The 22523-nt window shown below is 55.7% G+C and overlaps 1 protein-coding gene across 9 annotated transcripts in view; it reads left to right on the top strand.

Moving 5' to 3' along the window:
• Positions 1-22523, top strand: part of TTC7A (tetratricopeptide repeat domain 7A) — a 115301-nt gene that overhangs the window by 90120 nt on the left and 2658 nt on the right. For 6 of the 9 annotated variants that reach the window (XM_027966870.3, XM_042246214.2, XM_027966872.3 and 3 more), the window contains 3 exons: positions 2715-2812; positions 4912-5046; positions 11906-12108. In XM_027966870.3, the coding sequence (XP_027822671.1) occupies positions 2715-2812; positions 4912-5046; positions 11906-12108 (436 nt within the window). Of the gene's footprint in view, positions 1-2714; positions 2813-4911; positions 5047-11905; positions 12109-15454; positions 15906-15957; positions 16697-22523 lie in introns of those variants that run through there. The other 3 variants (XM_042246212.2, XM_027966871.3, XM_042246211.2) reach the window with 3 other exon arrangements.

Raw genomic sequence — 22523 nt, 5'->3', positions numbered from 1 at the left:
AACGTCTCTGCTGAAACCTGTCAAGACACCTGGGCTCAGCTTGTGCAGCCCAAGCAGAAATGGGCTTCGTTTCTGATCTACTCTCCTTGTCTGGCTATGTCATCTCCCCACCGCCTCAGGGGACCCCACTCTGGTGGGCACTTGTCCTTTCACTGGGACTCTGGGAGCCTAGCAACCTCTTGCAATCCCCAAAGCAATGTGTCTAAAGTTGGAATTTACAGAGGAGGCCCCAGGATAATCTGACCGAATAAAATCCTTGGGCAAGGTAAGATCAGCCCTTTCTTTGCAGGCTTTGGGCCTAGACGATTCCAGGGCAGGGCAGGGCAGTGGGTGGAAGCTGCCAGCAGGCAGCTCTGGAGTGAGGGACTTTTCAGAAAGGAAATGGGGAACCACCTGGCAGCTGGGTGCTGTGGAGAAAGGGCCAGACTCTGGTGTGTGGGGGGCCCGCCTTTGGATATCCCTCGTCCTGCCACTCACCAGCTGTGACAGGCAGGTGGGCATGGCCTGGCTCCACTTGCGGAGAAGTGCCCCAGAGCTGGCAGAGTGCGCCTCTCAGCCGGATGGCTGGCTGCCTGCTCATCTAGGCGATGGTGGCGGGGCCCTTCTGAGCTGCAGCCTTGTCTGCATGTGCAGGGCTTAGCCTGTGGCTCCCCTCCAGGAGCAGCAGAGCTGTGGAGCTGTCAGATTTGCCTTGGGGTCTTTTCAAGCTACCACCTTCACCCTTACCTCTGGGGGACCCCCCCACCCACTCAGGGTAGAGCAAGGCTCAGCCTGGCCAGTTAGTTGGAGGCAAACTGTTAGGAGCAGAGAGTCAAATCCAGTCCCCTCCTGGCTTTCCCAAGGATAGGGTGTGTTCTTTCTGAACCTGAAGCCACAGAGCAAAAACATGTCACATCTGGGCTGGGGCAGTCCAGGATCAAGGCCAGAATCCACAGCCTGAAGGTCTGGGCCACCCCGCCCTGCCAGCCCCGCCTCCCATTCTGCACCTTGGCCTTCTTCCTCTGCTCTGCCTGGCCCGGCCCACACGGCCCCTTGGGGAGCCCCCCGTGCCTGGCCTCTGGTGCCCCAGTGCAACATTCTCCATCCGGGCCTTTGTTAAATGCTTGGCGTGAACTTTCTCCTCTTGTCCAGCTGTCAGGTTCTTCAGGGTAGGGGCCTAGGACCAGGTGGCCAGAGGTCCCTGAGCTGAGCCGTTTCTGGAGCCCCTGGCATAGCCCCCTTGGGAGCAGCAGCTGTGTCTGTGTATGGCATGGGAGGGGCCCCAGTCCACATCCTCGTTTCATCCTCACAACAGCCTTGTGGTGTTGACATTCTCATGCTCATTAACTCCACACAATAACCATTTCAAGAAAAGAGAAGTAAGATCTAGAAAGGTTAAGTAGCTTTGCCAAGGTTCACACAGCTAAGGAGGGGCAGCCCCCAGCTTTCCCCCAGGGTCTCTGGCTCTTTCACCCTGGTGTGCCTCCCCAGAATGAGAGGTGGGCGTGCAAGGTAGGAGCCAGCCCTTTCCCACTGTGTTTTTGTGGATGGTTTCCTCTAATGCCCACAAAGATGGCTGTGTACCCAGAGGCCCGAGCTCAGTGTGAACCGGCATTAAGATGGAAGGATGCCCTGGTGTTCCTTGTGGGTCCACTCTGAAGGGAGGAGGCCTCTGGGCCTGCTTCCTCCTCCCCTGCCCTTTCGGCCTCAGTCCTCTGAGACTCTGCAGTCAGCAGGTTAAGGCCACAGAACCCTTGGCAGGCTGTCGGGGGCTGTGTGTGCCCGAAGATGGGCATAACCTTTCCGAACTGGCAGCTCCCCTACACCCCACTCTTTAGAAAAGAGGAGCCTCCCTAGCCGTGTGGGAGCTGCAGGGACCTGGGGGACGTGTGATAAGATGGTCACACGTTTATCTGCCCCCGAAGGGCCCCCTCCGCCTCCTCCAGGGCCACTCTGGCAGTCCAGGGTAAGGGACCTGAGGCAGGGAGTGGCTTCTGGGCCTTCTGGGCCTGGAGGGCGGGCTGAGGGGCGGGCTGGCCAGTTCACGGCGCCTGCTCTGTACCTGGCTCTCTGCTGGACACCTAGAGGACACAAAAGGTAGAAGAGGGATTAGATGGATGGGAGGGTTTCTCCTCCTCAGCGTGTGTGTGCGTGCGTGCGTGCATGCGTGTGTGTGTGTGTGTGTGCGCGTGTGCGCGCGCCCGCGTGCACTGGGATCCATGGTGACAGAGAGCAGGGAGGGAAAGTAGCTGGAGGGCAGATGAGCAGCTAGAGGGAGGCGGGGACCTTGGACTGGGTTCTAAAGGCGGTGAGTGGTTGGGTAGATCTCGAGAACCGAAGGAATGGCCTTGGTGGCAACAGCATGAGTAAGCATGTAGCTCTGGAAACAAACTGTGGTCATAGTAGGGACTAGTGAGGAGGCTGATGGCCTTGCAGGCGCACAACCTGTGGACGAGGAAGGGAGCGGGCAGGAGGCGATCAGGAGTAAGGAGGGAGCAGGCAGGAAGCCATCAGGAGAAATACCTTGTCAGTTCAGCTCTGGGATGAACCAGATTCTAGAATCCTGAGCCTGAGCTGTGATCTGGCCTGCTGCTCATCTCCATCCTTCCCAGTGATCTTTAGTTCCGCTCTCGGGTCTGAACTCTCAGCCCCAGAGCCTACCTGGCGTAAGGCTCCCCTCATTCTCCCTGCTAGCCCTCCAGCTCACTGGGGCCTGGCGCCCCCTTGCCTTCCAGGGGCCTGGAAAAGGATGGCAGCCTCGGCGAGGGCCTCACGCTGAAGAAACAGAGTGGCATGCACTTGACTCTGCCCGATGCCCATGACGCAGACTCTGGTAAGAACGTGCCCCGTGGGCAGCTGTCCACATGAGCCCACGGCTCCCTGTCCCAGCCTGAGCATCTGCCCAGCCTGGTGGAATCCATCCTGCCTCTGACTGGCTGCTGCCCAAGGTCCTGTGCTAAGGAACTGCCCTCGGGCCTCTTTAGGGCCCAGCATGGCAAGACAGCTGCTGGTCCAGGGGCAGGAAGTAGGCAGATGGCGTAGGCAAGAGAGAGACCCCATCCTCTGTGTGGGAGTGGGGAAGACTGGGGTGGAGAGATGGCTGTGGAGCACAGAGGCCATCTCCCCTTAGGCTGAAGCTCAAGGCCAAGAGGACTTCCCTGGTGGTCCAGTGGCTAAGCTCCATGCTCCCAATGCAGGGGCCTGGGTTCAATCCCCGGTCAGGGAACCAGATCCCACATGCCGCAACTAAGAGTTCCCACAACAAAGATCCTGCATGGCCAAAGAAATAAATGTTTTGTTTTGTTTTGTTTTGTTTTAAAAAAAAAAAAACGCTCAAGGCCAAGGTCTGCCATGATAAGGTCCTCAACAGATCAAGTCAAGTAGAAAGGAAGGGCTGAGCTGTTTCAGCTTAAACCTGACTGTAGTTTCCTGGAAAAATTCATCCTGACATCCATGGTTTGTGAAATTCAAACCAGTTTAGAATCTGCAGACTTAACATGTTTTAACCCAGGACCTGATTAAAGCGAATACCTTCCTCAAAAACACAAGCAAAATCAGTCACGGGAATGAAAGTGTGAGGGAGTTGTATTTGGCGTCGTTGCTCACCTTTTCCACTTCTGTGGCCGTGCACCACCTTGCGCCTTTGTTGTCAACAGATGAAGCTGATTCCCAAAGCCACACCCAGCACCTGATTTGAGCTGAGGAGCGATGGGCTAGACGTAGAGCCGCTGACTCCAAGGAGGCAACGGTGCCGGGGAGTGTAGCGCCTTTGCAATTAGAGAGGGAAGAACTCTGGACAAAGTTATTAGGACTCTACGAACACTTGCCTTATAAACTGAAGTCATCTGTGGTTTGCCCCAAGGTCTCCTGAGTTTATTGGAGCCTTTACTGCCTCAGAGAGAGAGAGAGAAAAAAAAGCGCTTACATTTTACCTGCACATAAACTGTAAATGTCAACAGCTTGTATATCCTGAACAGGGACCCAGTGTTACTCAGGACTGCCGTGGGGAGAAGTTCTCCAGAGGGCACACGGTCTGGCCCACGCTGCTACCCAAGAATCCTTCACAGCCCAACCTCCAATGGGACTTTTCTATAAAGAAATAATAGGCACTTGTGAAAGAAAGTGAAAATATAAAAAGGAGAAAGGACAGTTCATCCACCATTCCACCATGCGTGTGTGCTAAGTCGCTTCAGTTGTGTCCGACTCTTTGCGACCCTATGGACTGTATCCCACCAAGCTCCTCTGTCCATGGGCTTCTCCAGGCAAGAATAGTGGAGTGGGTTGCCATGCCCTCCTCCAGGGTACTTTTCTATAAAGAAATACTAGGCACTTGTGAAAACAGAAAGTAAAAATATAAAAGGGAGAAAGGAAAAGTCATCCATCATTTCACCACTCAAACCTTAATAAGTGGCCTTTCAGACTTTCGGAAACATTCCTGTATTTTGTTTCTCATAAAACTGTGATCCTCCTCTTTTGCAGTCTGCTGCTTTTTTACCAAACTGCATAACGTCACCATCTTTCTGCATCAATACTCATAGTTATGCATTGTTATTTTAATGACTGCATTGTCCAGTATGATTATACTCTCACTTATTTTTAATCAGTCCCCACTGGTGGACATCGAGATCATTTCTGTCTTCAGTATCCTGGGCAGTGGTAGAATGCCCACCACTGCCGACATTCACGGTGTCCTTCCTTAGGGACTGACTCCTGGAAGTGGGCTTACTGCCTCATTGCCCCTCAGAAACGCACCCCCTCTCTCTTGCATGGGTGAGGGTATTAGATGGGCCCCTCCTAGTGGGTCTGTGCACTGTTCTGCAGCTGCAGGGCCGGGCCACCCTGCTGTGACTCTGCATGCCCTGCCACTCCTGCAGGGCTATGCAGCCACTGTCACCAGGCCTGCAGCTCAGCCTTTCCTATCTTGCTCTACAGGCTCTCGGCGGGCATCATCCATTGCTGCCTCGCGGCTGGAGGAGGCCATGTCAGAGCTGACCGTGCCCAGCTCGGTCCTGAAGCAGGGCCCCATGCAGCTGTGGACCACGCTGGAACAGATCTGGCTCCAGGCTGGTGAGTGCTCCCACCCGGGCCCCCTCTGGCTCCTGTGGGTCTGCCCTGGCAGCCCAGGTGGGAAAGCTGTGTCTTGAAGAAAACCCGTTAGGACTCAAACCCCCGAGAACTCTTGGGAGAGCTAGAGCAGAAGTGAGCTGTGCTGGCCCCAAGAAAGCAAGACCTGGTGGCTGAGTTCATTGCAAGTAGAGGGCTAGGAACTCAAGGATCGCCATTCAGGTAATGATCTCTCTTGATAGGTAGTGGGCACCATTGCCACGCTGGAGTAGGAGGGTCTGTTAGTGTTGAGAAGGCAGGAGGTTCCGAGTCCCACAGCTCATTTACTGTCCTGATCTGAAATGAGCTAGTGTGTGTCAAGCATTTAGCACATACATAGTAGGTGCTCGGCACAGTTTAATTTGCGACCCTATGGACTGTAGCCCGCCAGGCTCCTCTGTCCATAGGATTCTCCAGGCAGGAATACTGGAGTGGGTGTGAGAGGGGGATTAGAATGGAAGAAGAGAGAACCAAACCAGGGGATGTGCCTGAATGAGATAAAATGGTAGCAGCAGCAGCAAAAGGAAAAGGAAGGTGGTAGAGTGAGTAGAATCCAACATGACCCCTTGACCCAGGCATGAAGCTCCTCACCTGGTACTGATTACCCTCCTGTCGCCCCTCCCCCCCCAACCCCCACCCCAGGCAGTGTTGATAACCCCCGAGGAGAGAGAGAGAGAAGAGGCAAAGGAGATACTCCCCTCCTGGGACCTGCGGATTCTGCAAGTCACAGTCAGAATGTGCTTGTTGATTGAGGATCTACAGTTCCCCACTGGTAGCTTCCACATATGGACACATTAGTATGCAGGACGCCCCCACTCTCCCCTCCACAGGATCTAAATCTGGGGGAAAAAGTTGGACAAGGATTCATAAAAAGACTAGACCGGGAAGCATGTTAATAATGCAGATATTGCCCCAGTTAGCATATCAGGCTCCCTTGGGATGCTAGGGATACAGGGGCTGTGCTCCAGTGTCACTTGTTGCAACTGAAGTAGGAAGAAGAACTTTGAAAAATCCAGAGGGATAACAAGCTAGGCTTCCTCTGAGGCAAAGATGCCCTGTAATCTTCTAAGACGTGGAGCTCTTAAGAGCTCCCGATGGGCATACTGGGGCCCCACCCCCACAGGGGCCTGGGGTAGAAAGCTTCACCCTCCCCGGGGGTTTCACCAGCTTCAAGGAATATTTTGGCAGTGCACTCATGAGTGGTCGGATTTGGGAGGTGCATGCTACCTGCTTTGGAACTCCCAAGGCCTTTTGTGTTAATGGTCTGTCTTGTTGACTCATCTTAGCACATAACAGCCGTTTCTGCATTTTACAAGGCTGCTTGCATCTCTGAGAAATGCTGCTTTCTGCTAGGGTGGTAGTATGTTCTGGTAACTCCAAGTAAGGTTAAAGGCCTTCCTGAAGCCTATAATTAGACTTGGGAATTTTGGTATAAGCAACATCCTTCAATAATTTGCACATTAGCCTTTCTTCTCTGGACATTATCCTAGATATTTGGCCCATGGAGAACTCTGAGAACAAAATCTGGATGCTTGAATTGTGGTGCAACGTGAGGGTTAGGCTGTGTGGCATTAGGAGACAAGCTTGGGGTGTGTGACCCATGCAGAATAGCAGTGGCTTCTATGAGGTAAACACTTCTCTTTCCTTGTGTAACAATTCAGAGATGGCAGCCTTGACTAGGATGACAGCTCTGCTCTCCTGGTCCGGGGACCCAGATTCCTTCCATTTTTTTGGCTTTGCTTTTAATGCGGTGTCACTCTTGTCCTTGTGATCCAAGGTGGCTCTCCGCCACATTCACATTCCAAGGCATAACTAGGAAGGGCAGGAGAAGGGCACACTCCGTCCCTAGAAGAACACGTCCTAGAATCCGCACACATCACTTCCCCTCATGATCCACTGGCCAGAACTTAGTCACATGACCACAGCTACCTGCAAAGGACTCTGAGAGGTGCCATTATTCTGGGTATACATGTGTCCCACCAAAAATCAGGGGACCTGTCATTATAGAAGAAAGGAGGAGAGACTGGTGGGTAGCTGCCATAGGCAAAAAGGGAAGCAAGAAGGTATCCTAGGTCTTTCACTCTGAGCGTGGGAGGATTCTGGAGAATCCTCACTGCATGAGGCCCTCCCCTCCCTTGGCCATCATCATCACCAGCAAGCATGTGCTGAGCACCCCTTGAATGAAGGGCTGCCAGGAGCAGATCACCCTAAGCCTCCACACTCCCACCTGACCCAAGCTACAAGTATTGTCATCAGCAACCCCCATGACCACCCCCACCCACCCAGCCTAATGATTCCTCCAACTGCACCAGATTTCCAGGAAGAGAAAACTAACCCCCTTTATCATTTTGGAGTGAGCTAATCCCTCAGTTTGGCTCAAGATTAATTGCATCCCAGTCTGTCTTGGCAGTAAGTTCCACCATTAACCCACATGTAGGTTGGGAAATGTATCCCTCGTCTCCCAACTGTCCTCCCGCCCCCCACCCCCCACCCCTTTCAAGACTCCTTCCTATTCCAGTCTGAAGTGAGAAGCCTCAGGAGGGTTTCTGCCTGAGAGATGGGTTTCAAAAGTGTTGCCTCTTTCAGTGAGTTTCAAAAATGTCTCCTCTTTGGCGGTGGATTTGTGTGAACATGGGAGAATCACCCAGCCCCATAGATGCTCCAGGAGCATGAGTGTCGGGAGGTGCCTTCCAGAAGGGCAGGAAGACCCAGCTTCCTCTCACTGCAGCTCGTGTCTCTGGAAGCTAACAGCATGCTAGAGAGGGCTGTGGGTGCAGAGAGGTCCCCTTGGGGACCTGGGGGTGCCCTGCGGGTCCAAGGGCTCGCAGGCAGCTGTGGGCATTCCCTGTGTCGGGGGGAAATTGGCCTGAGTCTCAGCTTCCAGATGGCAGATCCACACCATCTGGGCGCTGGTGCCCTGGCTCTTTAGATGGCCTCGAAAGTGGATGCTGCCCCCGCTGTTGGCCAGGCAGATCTGGGACCTGGGGTGGGGCCATAGGGCAGCGTTTACAGTCGAGGCAGAAGCTGCGTCTGACCCTTGGTCCAGCGGGCTCCCCCCCCGACTTCCATGTTTCCGTTTCCTCCTCGCTTCTTCCCTTCTCTCCCTCCACTCTCCCTTCCCCCTCTGGCCTTATGTGCCCTCTTCCCGCGTCCTCGCTCCCTGTGCTCCTGCTTGTCCTCCTTCTCCTCTCTCTGTCAATCCCTCCTCCTGAGTTCGTGAGGAGAGCTCCCAGGACAGGAAGTCGGGCGCCCAGGCCCACAGGGCCTTGACGCCATGTGGCCTGAGTCAGTGCGTCACGCACCCCTGGGTCCCAGGCCAACCCAAGAAGTCCCTTCAGACCTCTGGATTCTCTGTTACTGTCACAGCCATCCTCCCTTCAGCTGGTCTTCTCTCTCACTCCTCCCCTGCCCTCCCCGACCCTTCCTTCTCCTTTATTCTGGGCACCCATATAGGGAAGTGCTTATTTCCTCTAAGGGATAACTTTTGGAGACAACTCTCCCCCCCCGCCCCCGCCGACTTGGAGCTCAAGGTGGATTCTTTTTAGGGTCTAACGTTATCTCCTGCCCTGGAAGGGCTCTGCCCTTTTAGCCTGGGTGGCCTTTCTTTGTGGGGTTTCTGGGGTGGGGGCCTCTAGGAAGCCATCTCACCTGGGGAGGTGCCTCCAAGGCCTCAGGCCTGGCCCTGGGCCCTCTTTCACACTGCTCCTCAGGACCAGCTGAGGAAAGCCCTCCTCCCAGCAGAGAGGGCTCAGAACTGGCAGGAATGACCGGGAGACTGGAGCCAGCTCTGGGTGCAGGGTTAGATCAGGATGCCTCAGAAAAAAAAATAATAAAAAGGACTGTTGCAAAGCTCCAGGGAACAGATGTTTTCCATTTGGAGCCTGCTGAGAGAAAGCACAGAGGGGGGTGCGGGTGCAGAGAGATGGAGGGAAGAAGAAAAGCCGAAACACACAGGAGAGGAGGTTAGGGCCAGGGTAGGAAGAGAGGAAGCCGAGAGAAGTGGAGACCAGGAGGGAGGAGGAGAGAGAAAGGACCAAGGGGATCAGAGAGGAGCCTCTGACACAGGGAGCTGCAAGGAGCATTTGCTGGAGGGATGACCTTGACTATGAGAATCCAAGGAAAACCCAGTGATAGTGGGTGCATATCCAGCCCTGGCCAGGGGAGACTGGGCTGGGTATGGACACCTTGGGGCCCTGGTCACCAGGCTGGGAGGTAGAGGGCTGGGCAGTGGGCAGGCACTGTGCCATAGGGCTCCTTCTGCAGCCGACGCTGGCTGTCTGGGGAGCACCATGTTTGGTAAAACAGCTGCCCAGGGAGGCTGAGGCTAGACAAAAAGGGGTACATTTGCAGCCCTCCGACCTGAGGGTGTGTGTGCAGGTCCGGGATCCCACCCTGGCAGTGGGCCTGCCAGGGCCGTCTGGCCCTCGCCTCTGGCTCTGTTCTGTGGCATCTGGTCTCCTGCCTGACTGGTGATGAAGTCCATCAGAGCAGAGCAGCCGTACCTATTTTTCAGGGCATGTCCTCTGTTGTGTGGCTGGGACAAAGCCCAGGGCCTGAGGAAGGCAGGTGCTGGGGAGCCTCGTAATTGAAATCTGTTGATGTGCAGGCACTGTGAGGAGATCCCAAGGGAGGGACAGGGGCCACCCTCCAGAGACAAGGCTCTGGAGTCAGGGCAGCAAGTTGTAAACAGCTTAATGAGCTGGGCCAGGACCAGGCGGGCAGGTGGGCCAGGCCCGAGGAGGGTCTGCTGGGACAAGGTCCAGGGGAGGAGATAGCCCAGCTCTCTGAGCTCAGCTCCTGGCGGTGGATGAAGCAGCCCAGGGGCTGGTGCGGGACAGGCCTCCCCACCGCCACCACTCACACTTCCTCCCTCCTTTTCCCCTCTGGCCCTGGAAAGACCTGCCCAGCCCTCCAGACCCAGCCTAGCTTGGCCTCCCTTCTCCTCTCTGTCAGGCCAAGTGCCCCTGTGCCTTCAGGCCCCAGCTCAGATGCCACCTCCCCCGGGAAGACTCCCCTGATCAAACCAGCCCCGCCGGCCCTACCCCATCTGAGTGCTCCAAACACGCAGCCGTGACGCTTGTCAGTCCGCTGCCCTGGTCACTCCAGTGGTTTGGTGGCTCAGCTGCTCCCCTCCCCCGCCTCCTGTCTTTCTCCTCGTGGGAGGGCCAGGCACGTGGTCGGTCCTCAGCAGCCAGATGCTGGACGCAGCTGTGAAGGCAGCCAGTGGAGAGCCCAGGCGGCAGCTCCAGTTCAGGCCATCTCTGGGGACAGGAACCTGTGCTGTTCTCCCACCTCATCATGCAAGCCTGGCTCCTCTGAGCTAATTCTCTGATTCTCCCACGTTCTCATCTCCAGTAAAGGAAAAGAGAACCCCGCTCAGAAAGCCTTCTGCAGTGTTCACGCTGCTCTGATTACCCAGCGGCTCTTAGCCTGCATTCATGCTGGGTGCCCCGGTGCTGTGTGCACAGTCAAGGCTGGTATTAGGCCTCCTCCTGCTGCTTGTTAGAAAAAGAAGCTGGGCTGCCTGGGCCTGGGTTGGGTATTCCACCTCTTTCTGGTAGCTTCCTTTGGAAGGTCTGTTATCCACCCCGACCCCCAGACCTCATCCGAACCAGTGTGACCTCAGCTCTCGGCCATTGCCTGGAAAGGCTCTTAGCAGAGTCACCAGCCAGGCTCTGCTTGCCCTTCTGTGTTCCCTCCCATCTGTGTGGGGCACCAGCCCCCGAGGGGGGCACCCAAGCCCAGGCTGCCGCAGGAAGTGGGCTGAGTGGGCTGCAAGGCAACTCCAGGGCACTGCATTTTAAAAGCACCTGCGGTGGGTGCGTGCCTGCACAGCGTGGGTTTGAAATGTGCATTTGTGTGGGCTGGGCCGGGATTGGAGAAACTGCCCCGTTTTCTACTGATGTGGAGCCAGAAGGCACACTGGTTGTGGGAAGATCTTCCCTGCCAGTAGGTTGAAAGATGTCGTTCCTCCGTGTGATGGAAAGCCCTGAATCTGGAGGGAGGCCAGGAGCTGCACCTTCTACCAAGGGGCTGGGGTGAGGTCCTCCCTCTATCAGCCTGGGGCGTGGGAGAGAACCTGCCTCCCTCCCAGATCTATGAGGATTAAATAAGAGAAGATGCTTGCCTGGCCCAGGGTCCACAGTCAGCTCTCAGTATGTGCTGGTGGCTTTCTAGCTTCTCGGTGTGAGCCCCAGCCCTGCCCCTTCGCAGGCACCCTCGGGAGTTCCTTCCTGTCCCATCTTTGGCACGTGGCTTCCCTCGTCCTGGTGATGCAGGTGGAGTTAGCTCTTCAGTCGGTTGGCATCCCTGGGGAGCCACCTCATCTGCCCCCGACCCTGTCCCCAGACACGTAGTGAACAGATGAACAAGTGATGAACAGGATCCGAGCAAATACTTAGCTGCAAGGGACCTCACTCATGCCTCCACTGCCAGGCTCTGAAGTCAGACAGCCCAGTGTGAACCCTGGCTGCATCACTGTCTCTCCTTGTGGCCTTAGGAGAGTTCCTCAGCCTCTCTGTGCCCATTTCCTCCTCCCCGAAGTGGGTAATAGAAGTGACGGTTCTGTAGGGTTTTGGGCGTGTTGGCAGAGTTGGTCTCCATGCAGCACGTGGCATGAACCTGACCCAGGGTGAGCACCCAGAAACCACTGCCTGGTGCTACGGCCATGCCCCAGAGTGAGCCCATCCTGTGCTGTGTCTCAGGGGGCTGGTGCCCTCACCCAAGCCTGGCTCCTGAACTCAGGGGGCTGACGGTCGGATGTGGGAGGGGGCCACCGCCTCTGACTTCTCCCACCGCCTCACCTGCCCTTCTGGTTTCACAGCCGAGCTGTTCATGGAGCAGCAGCACCTCAAGGAAGCAGGCTTCTGCATCCAGGAGGCGGCGGGCCTCTTTCCCACCTCGCATTCGGTGCTCTACATGCGGGGCCGGCTGGCCGAGATGAAGGGCAGGTTGGAGGAGGCCAGGCAGCTGTACAGCGAGGCGCTCACGGTGAATCCCGACGGCGTGCGTATCATGCACAGCCTGGTGAGTCAGCCCACACCCCCTCAGATGACCTCAGCGCCCCCCTCCCTACCTCATCCCCTCCCTTGCCTGCAGTGCCCTGGTATCTGTGGGAGATGGCTTTCTTCTTGCCCTGTTGGGAGAACGGAGACCTTCTGGCAGCCCACTCCCCTGCAATCCCCTGCCTGAGTGGATGAAAAAACCTGGGAGGGTTGGCTGATTCTTTGTGACTTCCTCTTGGTTTGTTTCTGTAAGGCCATCTAGCCCCAAGGGTTTTCAGTGTAGGTACTCTGAAGACTCTAGACAGATACCAAAATGCCTTGTTTATCATCCCCAGGCCCTGCCTGATCACGGGGCTGCCTCCTCCATTTGAGAGGAGCTCTGTGCCTCCTTGTGGGATTCAGGCAGTGTCTTGGGGTGGACTGTTGTGTCAGGCCTGACTCAAGCACACATAGAGAATGGCCTCGGGGTGCTAAGAGGGGCCAACGGCCCCTAACCTTAGGACATGGAGGCCAGGGTGTGGGTGTCCAGGGTTCAGCGACTCTCCTGTGGGAAGGCTCAGCAGCTGGGAGGAGGAGGTTGGTTTTTTTAAAAAATATAAATTTATTTATTTTAATTGGAGGTTAATTAGTTTACAATATTGTATTGGTTTTACCATACTGGAGGTTGGTTTTTTCGCCCTGGCTTTGCTGTTCTTTTCCTGGGTGGTCAAGGGCAAGTCAGCCCCTTCTCAGTTCAATTCAGTCGCGTCCGACTCTTTGCAACCCCATGGACTGCACAGACTTCCCTGTCCTTCACCACCTCCCAGAGCTTGCTCAAACTCCCGTCCATCGAGTCAGTGATGCCATCCAACCATCTCTTCCTCGATCGTCCCCTTTTCCTCCTGCCTTCAATGTTTCCCAGCATTAGGGTCTTTTCCAATGAGTCAGTTCTTTACATCAGGTGACCAAAGTATTGGAGTTTTGGCTTCAGCATCAGTCCTTCCAATGGATATTCAGGACTGATTTCCTTTAGGATTGACTGATTTGATCTCCTTGCTGTCCAAGGGACTCTCAAGACTCTTCTCCAACACCACAGTTCAAAAGCATCAATTCTTTGGCGCTCAGCTTTCTTTATAGTCCAACTCTCACATCCATACACAACTACTGGAAAAACCATAGTTTTAACTAGATGACCTTTGTTGGCAAAGCCCCTTCTCAGGACCTCAGTTTTACTTACCTGTGCAGTAGGGACTCTCTGGTCCAGGGAATGTCTCCGACAGGAGGTCGAGAAGAACCTAGGGAGGACTCTTTCCTTGCCATCCTTACCTGCTTTCAAAGAGCAGGTATCAGGATGAATGTAATGACCTAGAAATGGACAGGCCTGCATGTACAGTGATTTCTGAAGTATGATTTAGGAGCCCATAGTTACAACACATTCGGGGTCTGGGTTCCACCTAGATGCCCTGCTTTAAGAACTCTCTGCGAAGCACAGCTGTGAGGGTGTCACTGATCTCTGCCCCATGGACAGCACAGTAGCCCCAGGGGAATGGCTCCAGATGGCTGAAGGGTTATCACTGCCGCAAGGGGTCTGCTTTTTTCCTGAGTAGAATGGTTTAACTCTTGGCATAGTCCGAGGACAGACTCATGAATCATCTGGTGAGGATGCTGCCCAGAGAATGTAAATATCCCATGGAGGAGGAGCTGGACCAGGTCATCTTTATAAGTTCCTTGCTAACCCCAAGAGTCCTTAAAAGCAGGGATTCCCATCTCAGCCTGATCTCTTGATTCCTCGCTAAGGCCCACATAGCAACATCTCAGCCTGGTTCAGGTTCCCTGGTGCTGTATTGCCTTCCAGTCTGCTCAGCAAATGTTTGTTTCTTGCAAAGCACATTGTCCTTCCCCCTGCACTTCAGACATTAGCTTCTCTGATAGATGCCTCCCCCAAGGTCACATCCAGAAACTTGATTAAGGAGCCAGAAGATGTGGGCGCTGTCATCAGGCCTGCAGCCAGGCAGACGGCTGCCTGCCCCTACGGTCGCGGATATGAGCCTACTGTCTCAGCCCTCCTGGAAAACCCAGCCAAATCCAGTAACAAGTACAATTTTGAAGCAACAGTGTACCATTTTTCATTTATGCTTATTATTGTTTGTAGCTGTTTTCCTGAAATTGAGGCAGTTTCCAAGGGTGGGTTTCCATGGTAACTGAGTAGCTGTCCAGAGTGGCTCCCTACAGATGTTTCTGAAATGGCCCCTTTTCTCTTCCCGGGGTGCCTTGCTGATTTGATGCATTCTGAGAAAGGACTGCCCCCTGTGAAGTTACAGGCAACCAGAGGGGCACTGGCTGCGTAGGCAGCCTATCCCCTTTCCACACGCTGTGTTCCTGCCAGCATCCCACACACATGCATAAAGAATAGCAAATTTCAAGTCTGGGGAAGATTTACTAAGCACTCTTTTCCTAAAGACACATGAACGCTTTGGTGTATTGGTCTCCAGCATTCCTTAATCTCAGTGTCTTCCTTGTCCTGTCCTGAGACTCAGAACATCTGGGATCTAATCCTAGCTCTGGCCCTAATTCACCTGAGTGATCTAGGAAAAGACACACTTGGCTTCCACGACTCTAATGTCTCCTTTTACAAATGAATAATGACCTTCATCATTCCTAGACCAGCGGTGTTATAATCAAATGAGCTGATACATGAGAAAGCACTTCTGAAAGTCTGCCGTGCAGTACCAGAGAAGGCAGAACATGGCACGCACGCCACACTCTAGTCCCTCGCCCAAGACAGACATCACTAATCGGTCACAGCACTTTTTCCCACTGAACACAGATGGGATCTTGGGATCTTATTCACCATGGTACTGCATAATGGGAGTCACTCCCCGTCGGTCTGAGTCAGCTTGGCACTTATGTAAGGGAGAGCGTGGCTGAGAGGGGACTTCCTAGGAAGCAGGGATGCTGAGGGAAGGCATGGAGCCCGGCAGTGACTGAGGAGTCATCAAGCCCCTGAGAACCTCCCAAGAGGGGGCTCCTTTGAGGTCGCCTGACCTTAGTGGCAGGCGGGTCACTCAGCCCGGCTGCCCACTGCCTCACTCTCCCTACCCTCCGCTTGGCTGAGCCAGGAGAATGGATGCTTCAGTGCAGCCTGTCTCACTCCACGTGCAGCTTGAAGCTTCAGCCAGGAGCGGACAGCCATGACCGTATCCTTGCTGCCTGTGTGGGTGGCGCCCCACCCTCTATCAGGGACAGGTTCTGGGGGAGAGGGATTTCCTGGCCCCCCTCCTGCTGGGCTGCCCTGCTCCTCATTGGCCCCTGTTCTTGGTAATGCTTCTTTCTTGGGACAGAGCTCCAGCTCCTGCTGCCCCATCTCCCCAGAACCCTTTCCTCTTCAGGCACCCCAACCGCAGGAGGAAACAGCCCTGCATGAGCTTCGGCTCCTGTGATGTAATTCCCAGAGACGTGATTTCTGAAGCAGTCCTGGCCTTGAGACCTGGCCTGTTCTCTCTCCAGATGCCCCTGGAAAGCCGGGAAGACAGTGTTTCTTTTTCTCTTTTTAACCTTTTATTTTGTACTGGGATATAGCTGTTAGCAAGGTGGTGATTGTTTCAGGTAAACAGTGAAGGGACTCAGCCATACATACACATGTATCCATTACCCCCAAACTCCACTTCCATCCAGGCTGTCACATAACATTGAGCAGAGTTCCATACAGTAGGTCCTTGTTGGTTATCCATTATAAATATAGTGGATATATTTGTTCACAAATGTAACTCCCTAACTATCCCTTCCCCCAATTCTCTCCCCCAACCTCCCGTAATCATAAATCATAAGTCAGTTCTCTAACTCTGTGAGTCTGTTTCTGTTTTGTAAATTCATTTGTATCATTTCTTTTTAGACTCCACACATCAGGGATGGGGAAGACAGCATTTCTGTCATCCATTGTCCTCTATGAGAGCGGCTGATGAATTGTTCCCCTGCCTCCCCAGGCGGCTCAGTAGGAAAGAATCTACCTGCCACGCAGGAGCCGCAGGTTCAGTCCCTGAGTTGGGAAGACCCCCTGGAGAGGGAAATGGCAACCCCCTCCACTGTTCTTTTCAGGGTAATCCCATGGAGAGAGGACCCTGCAGTCCACGGGGTCAAAGAGTTGGGCGTGACTGAGCATGCACTCAAGCGTGCTTTCTCTCCCCGTGGCTCCCAACGTGGCCGTCTTTAAGTGGACTTGGGGATCAAGAGCATGGCCATGATCCCAGAGAGCTTCTTGCCTCCCCCTCTCTCTAGGCTGGGGTGTGCCACTTCATGACTTAAGTCCTCAGATTCCCCGAGGCAGGGCCTAAGTCAGCAAGAGCCAGGGCTCTGTCCCACCCAAACCTGAGGTTCTGGGTTGGGCCTTTTGCAGGTGCTCTAGGAATCCAACCAGAAGGCTCTGCTGAGGTCAGAAAGGTAAACTCTGGCTGCACAGAGCTCCTCCCACCGCCCCACCGCCAGGGTCCTGTCCCCGATCCTGGAGGGTGCCTGCCTGCACAGTCTCTTTGTGACTCCATGGACTGCAGAATGCCAGGCTTCCCTGTCCTTCACCATTTTCCTGGAGCTTCCTCATACTCATGTCCATTAAATCAGTGATGCCATCCAACCAACTTATTCTCTGTCGTCTCCTCTCCCCCTGTACACATGTTCTATCTTGACTCACCACAAACTCATTTTTTGAAAAGCCAAGCCATTTTTGCCAAACTTAAAAAAGTGTTAGTTGCTCAGTTGTGTCCGACTCTGCAATTCCATGGACTGTAGCCTGCCAGGCTCCTCTGTTCTTGGGATTCTCCCAGCCAGAATACTGGAGTGGGCTGCCATTTCCTTCTCCAGGGGATCTTCCCAACCCAGGGACTGAACCCAGGTCTCCTCCATCTCTGCACTGCAGGCAGATTCTTTGTTGCTGAGCACCTGGGAAGCCCCAGTCCTGGAGGGTAGGACCACACACGAGAGGTTCAGCCCTGCTAGCCCCTGGGTTGTGGGGACACTTGGAGATTACATCTTCTTGCTGGCTCAGTTTTTCTTCTATCAAATGGGGATAATAATGTGACCTCCAGGGGATAGTCTTAGGGCTCAGATGATGAAAGGACAAGTCAACATTGGGTATATTTTTGGTGCCATTCACAAGGCAGGCCAGGTGGCAGGAGCCCCACCTTTGACTGGGCTGTTTGACATCGCTGCCGTGGTGGTGGTTCTTTTTGCTTTTAAGCTGCATGAACTGTTTGTGTGTTTTGGAGATTAATCCCTTGTTGGTTACATCATTTGCAAATATTTTCTCCCAGTCTGTAGGTTATCTTTTTGTTTTGTTTATGGTTTCCTATGCTGTTGTGAAAGCTTTTACCTTTACCTTTTTCATTTTGAACTTGGCTCCCAGGCCAAGTTCAGATGCTCTTGGTTTGCAGAGGGGAGAGGATGCCCAGAGTCAAGTCTCGGACACTCACTGTAGCCAAGTTGCTCTGTTCTCTCAGAGCACAGTGAGTGACTCTGGCCAAGGCACAGAGGTGCAGCATGTCAGCCCCAGCTGCCCTGTGGATGGGACGAGTATGCACACGGTGAGGCCAGGCTGACCTTGGCTGAGAGCAAGGGCAGCTGGCCCAGTGGGCTAGAGTCTGTGTTGAGAGACGAGGGGGACTTGAGACCCACTGTTGTGGGTGAGGCTCTGTAGCTAAAGGGGTGGCTGGGCCCTCAGGCTGCTGGAGAGGAAGAACTGGGAAGGCCAGGCTCTGGAGAAGCCCTGCGCTTGGGCCCACAGTCTTGTTAGGCTGGGTTGATGGACAAGGTGGACAGTACCATAACACAGGCCCCATGCCTGCTCTAGGGTTCTCCCTCCCGGCTGGCTTCCTAAGCTGTGGCAGGGGCTGAGAGCATCCAGGCAGCCTGAGGAATGGGAGGACCCAGAAGTCTTGCGCTCTGGGGGGTGTGTGTGGGTGTGGGTGTGTGTGTTGAGTTGTTGCACACACAGCACCTCATCGGCAGAGTCTGAGCCTCCCGCCAGCTCCAGCAGGCAGGAATATTGCTTCTGTTTGACAGCAAAATTCAGTAGGAATGTCTTGCTGACCATTTGACCCCCTGGTGCAGTAGTTTTATTGAGTTTTCTTCCTGGCCCCTCCCCAGGGCTGCCTGAGGTCTGCATTCCCTGATGGGGAAGTGGAGGGGAAGGGAGGTGCAGAGTGTGTCCCCTCAGCCTGGGCCTCCTGTGTCCAGCGGCCCCTCCCCAGCCCCCTGTGCCCACGCTGGCGCAGCCAGCACACAGCCTGAACCCTCGCCCCAGGCTCAGGAAGGTGGAGGCATGTCCTCTTGCCTGCACCCCAGGACTCTGTAGGCAAACCTTAGGTCCATGTGTGGACTTCTGAAGTCCACACCAACCCTGATGAGGAAGTGGACAGGAAGCCTTCTGTCAGTGTCAGACTCAGCGCAGAGCCATGGGTGGGCATTGTTGGTTTACTTTAACCCCAGAATCAGTGGTCAGGGGAAAGACTCACACGTCTGGAGGATTCAGCAGGGCTCAGCCCCCTCCCCTTGTACAGAGGCCAGCACACCCCAAAACAGGCTGTCACCAGCCCCTCAAGCTCTGCCTTCTGCTCAGAGGGCAGCATCTGCCATCACTGTCCATCAGTGTTCTCGTCTGGAACCCAAAGTCCGGAGGCCTCGTTGCAGTCTCCTGACCTGGCCCTACAGGCCTGGCTGTGCTCTGGAGTGGGCAGAGCCCCCACCCAGCCCAGGCTGAAACCAACCCCAAAAGGTCCAGCCCCCTGCCTTGAACCTGGGACTGGGAAGGGCCCCTGCCCAAGTCACGACTTGCCCTCTCACCAAGCCAGTGCTTATCCTTGAGCCTGGCTGTGGCCTCTGCAGACAGCACCAGGAAAGCCTCACTGTGGAGCCCCAGGAGGGAGGGAGCCACCTCTGCTGCCCCGGAAGCCCCCCCCCACCCCACCACCACACAGCTGGGTTCTGAGTGAGTCTGGGGGCTCGCTCTCTCAGCAGGGGCCTCTTCCTGTGAGAGCCCTGGGGAGCTCATCAGTCAGGCCTCGGGTGGGTCTAGAAGGAGTCGTGCCCTTCCCCACAACAGGAATGTAGGTGGGCCTCCTGTGGCCCTGGAGCTGCCCAGCTCCAGGCGGGATGTGGCCGCGCGTGGGCTAGGTTCTCAGCGGATTCCTCATTCCCAGTCTGGTTGGACAGGTTGCGGCTGACAGACCTGGAAGAATTTGGAGTGCGGGAGAGGGCCTGGGCTTGGCTGGAATGCAGGCCTCCCTGAGGGGCATGTCAGCAACCCCTCGCCCCCACTTCAACCCTGGGATGATGGAAGGAGCCTTCCTGGAGCTGCCTCAGAGCTGGTCCTGCCTGGGGCTCCTTCCTGCAGCCCCAGGGTCCCCAAGCAGGGGGCTCCAGGGACCAGGAGGCTCCAGCAGCCTCCAGCTGATGCCCGGCTTCCCAGCTGGAAAGGCTGTGACAGAATCCCAGGAATGTGCCTTGAGCTCAGAAAGAAAATTCCCAAAATAACTTCTATAAATACTTGAGGGGAAGGATGGGGAGGGAGCGCTTGGCCTGGCCTGCAGCTGGCCTAGCCCTGGGGCTGCTTCCCAGGACCACCTCCCCCACACAGCCAGACCTTCCCGCTGCCTGCCCCCACTCGGGGGACAGGCACTGCATTAACAGGGTGACGGGCGTGCAGTGGCAGTTCTGACAAAGGCCGGTGGGACCCTCCCTCCCCCTCATCCCCACCCCAGGCTGCAGCTCCTGACCCCGCCCTGTGCCCTAACAGGGAGGGGCCCCTCAGAGTCATCGTGCACTCCTGAGGCCAGGCCCTGCCAGCCTGTGTGGCCCTAAGCGGGTCACTAAGTACATAAAGGCCTCCAGTGCGTCTGCTTTTGCATCCAGGACCATCCTCCTGCCAACACTCTTTTGAGCTGCAGTCCTGTGGGAAATCACAGAGCAGGGCAGGAACCAGGGCTCCTTCAGTCTCTTTCAGTCTAAGAGGGGTGGGTCAGGGGTGGCATTCAGAGCCCACAGTTAGGAGCATGGTGTCAAGGTGGTGGTGTGAGCAGAGGGCGCCATTCTTGGGGAAGACTTCCTGGAGGAGCAGCAGGGAGATGTGGCCAGAGGCCCCCTCCTCCCTGAGATCCAGGGAGGGAGGGAAGAGGAAATGGATGATCTCAGGAATTTCTGGAGACTCCCCACCCCCTACCCCACCCCCGCCCCATAGCCCTGCCCCTCCCTGAGCTCCCCTTACAGGCGTGATGCTCCACCACATTCAGCAACTTGCACTTTGTTCTAATCCCTGTGTGGGCACAGCTGTGGCATTTGCCAGGCCAGGCGTCAGGCTGAGAGTCACGCAGGGGTCTGGTCTTCCCCTCTCAGCGCAGAATGGGGCAGAGTCAGGAGGGGTATCTGGATGGAATTGAAATACCGGTTCTGTGTTCCCACCACCTCCCTGGAGACCTGGGGATGCCAGGTGCTGAGAGAGTGACTGACGGCAGGCCCTGGGCACAGTGCCGGGCTCAGGGCAGAGCAGGTGAGACCTCCCACCCTCATGGAGCGGGGCCCCGCCCAGTTGTCAGGCAGCAAACAGCGCTGAGTTGCTACCAAACATGAACCCGACGGGCTGGTGTCTCGGGCAGGTGGCAGCAGATCCTGTTACAGGCCCTGGGCCTCCGGGGCCCAGCCTGACCCGGTGTCTCCTTTCAGGCTCTCAGGTCAGCACCCCAGGGTGGGGGGAGGTGCTTCAACCCCACCCCAGCCACAGTCTCCTCCATGGGGAGCCTGGCCCTCCAGAGAAACCCCCTCTCTGCACCCTCCCTGCCACCCCCCAGCCCAGGCCCCTCTGTTCATCCTGGGGACACTTCCATTTGCTGTCGGCCCACCGAGCAGCCCACTCACAATTTCACATTCATTCTTGCAGAATCCTCACAATAACCTGTGAGGTGGGACTGCTCTATCTGCTGGTTTCCAGACAAGGAAACAGCAGCTCAGAGAAAATGGGCCACTTGCCTGTGGGCACAGCCCCCGTCAGTGGCAGGGCTCGGTTCTGACCCAGCCAGGTCTTCCAGCTCTGAGCCCTGCGTCCCCCTCTACACAGAGAAGCCGGCCCCAACCTCCTGAACCACGAGTAAAACCAACACACGACACCCCATGCAGCCCTTCCCAGACACCTGCACACTTGTTGAGATCAGGGGTTTTCAAAATCATTTTTTACTAGAGAGCCCTCTTTTCAGACAGGAATCTCACACAGAAGCTGGACATAGCAAACGTGTGTGTAAACGCCACTGCGGCCCCGCCCCGGGCAGCCCACTGGCCTTCCCCCCCCCCCCCCCCCCCCCCGTCGCTCCCCCGTGCACAGCACTCCCGGGCTCTAACCGTCCATTTTTGGTGCTTAATTTTGGTGTCTGGCGGCCTGTTGTCTTGCCTTCCTGCCCTCCTCCCTGTGGGCCCTGTTCTATCATGCGCAGCTCGGGGTCCAGATCCCAAGGCCATGCAGTCAGAGCAGCTTGGCCCGGAGCCCTGCTGGACACGCTGAGCACTGCTCTCTGGTCTTGGGCAGCCCTGAGTCAGCATTGCTCTCATCTGTCCAGATCCAAGGGCTCTGCTAAGGCTCCATCCTGTGCCTGGTTCCCCATCCTCCCCCATCCCTGTGGTCCCCTGGGGACAGCGTTGCCCTGGGTTGAAGTGCTTCCCTTTCTTCTGGCCCCCTGGATACCTGACCTCCAGCCAGCACCTCTGACAGGCTTTTCTGAGGGCTTCCTGAGCACCATCTTTCACTCTTGGCTAATTGGTTGTGTTCCAAGCCCTCGGAGGACTTTCTGAAACCAGGCATGTGCGTCTTCCCCAGTGGGTCTCCATAGCAACAGAGGGCCTAACTCTGGGGAATGCGGCGAGGAGGAAAATGTTCCAGCTAAAAATGTACATGGCCGTCAGTGGGCGGGCACCCGAGAGGGGGCTCCAGGCACACAGAAGGCAGCTCTTGGTCCCCGGCTGTCCAGGAAGTCAGTGTTTGGGCTTTACCTCACAACTCTGAGCCAGAGGCTGGCCCCTGTGCCACCTTTGAAGGCTGGGACACAGGTTGGTAGGATGGTGCAGAGCAGTCTTTCTGAGACTGGAGATTGAAAGGGGACCCTGGCCCCTCCTGCTCACCACCCTGTTCCCCCACCTCCCACACCCTTCCCGGTGTGAGTGGACGTAGAGGGGACAGTGTGCCAGTTTCACTTTGCTTGAAGGCAAATAGCAGGGCCACGCTTCCCAGGCAGCCCTGACCCCTTCTCAGAGGCCCTCCTTTCACCCAGCATCTGTCCCTGATCCCCAGCCATCTGGGGCCCTCACCTGCCAGGCAAGGCAGGGATGGGCTTGTTTTCCCAGGAAGACAGGCCCCTGATGCAGGCACAGGACCCGTCCATCCAGCACAGGCTTGAGGACCTCACAAGCCTTGGTTTCATGTGTCCCTGG

The sequence above is a fragment of the Ovis aries genome, chromosome 3, assembly GCF_016772045.2.
Source record: "Ovis aries strain OAR_USU_Benz2616 breed Rambouillet chromosome 3, ARS-UI_Ramb_v3.0, whole genome shotgun sequence".
NCBI lineage: Eukaryota > Metazoa > Chordata > Mammalia > Artiodactyla > Bovidae > Ovis > Ovis aries.
The sequence above is the reverse complement of the archived record's forward strand: the minus strand, read 5'-3'. Positions and strand labels throughout refer to the sequence as shown.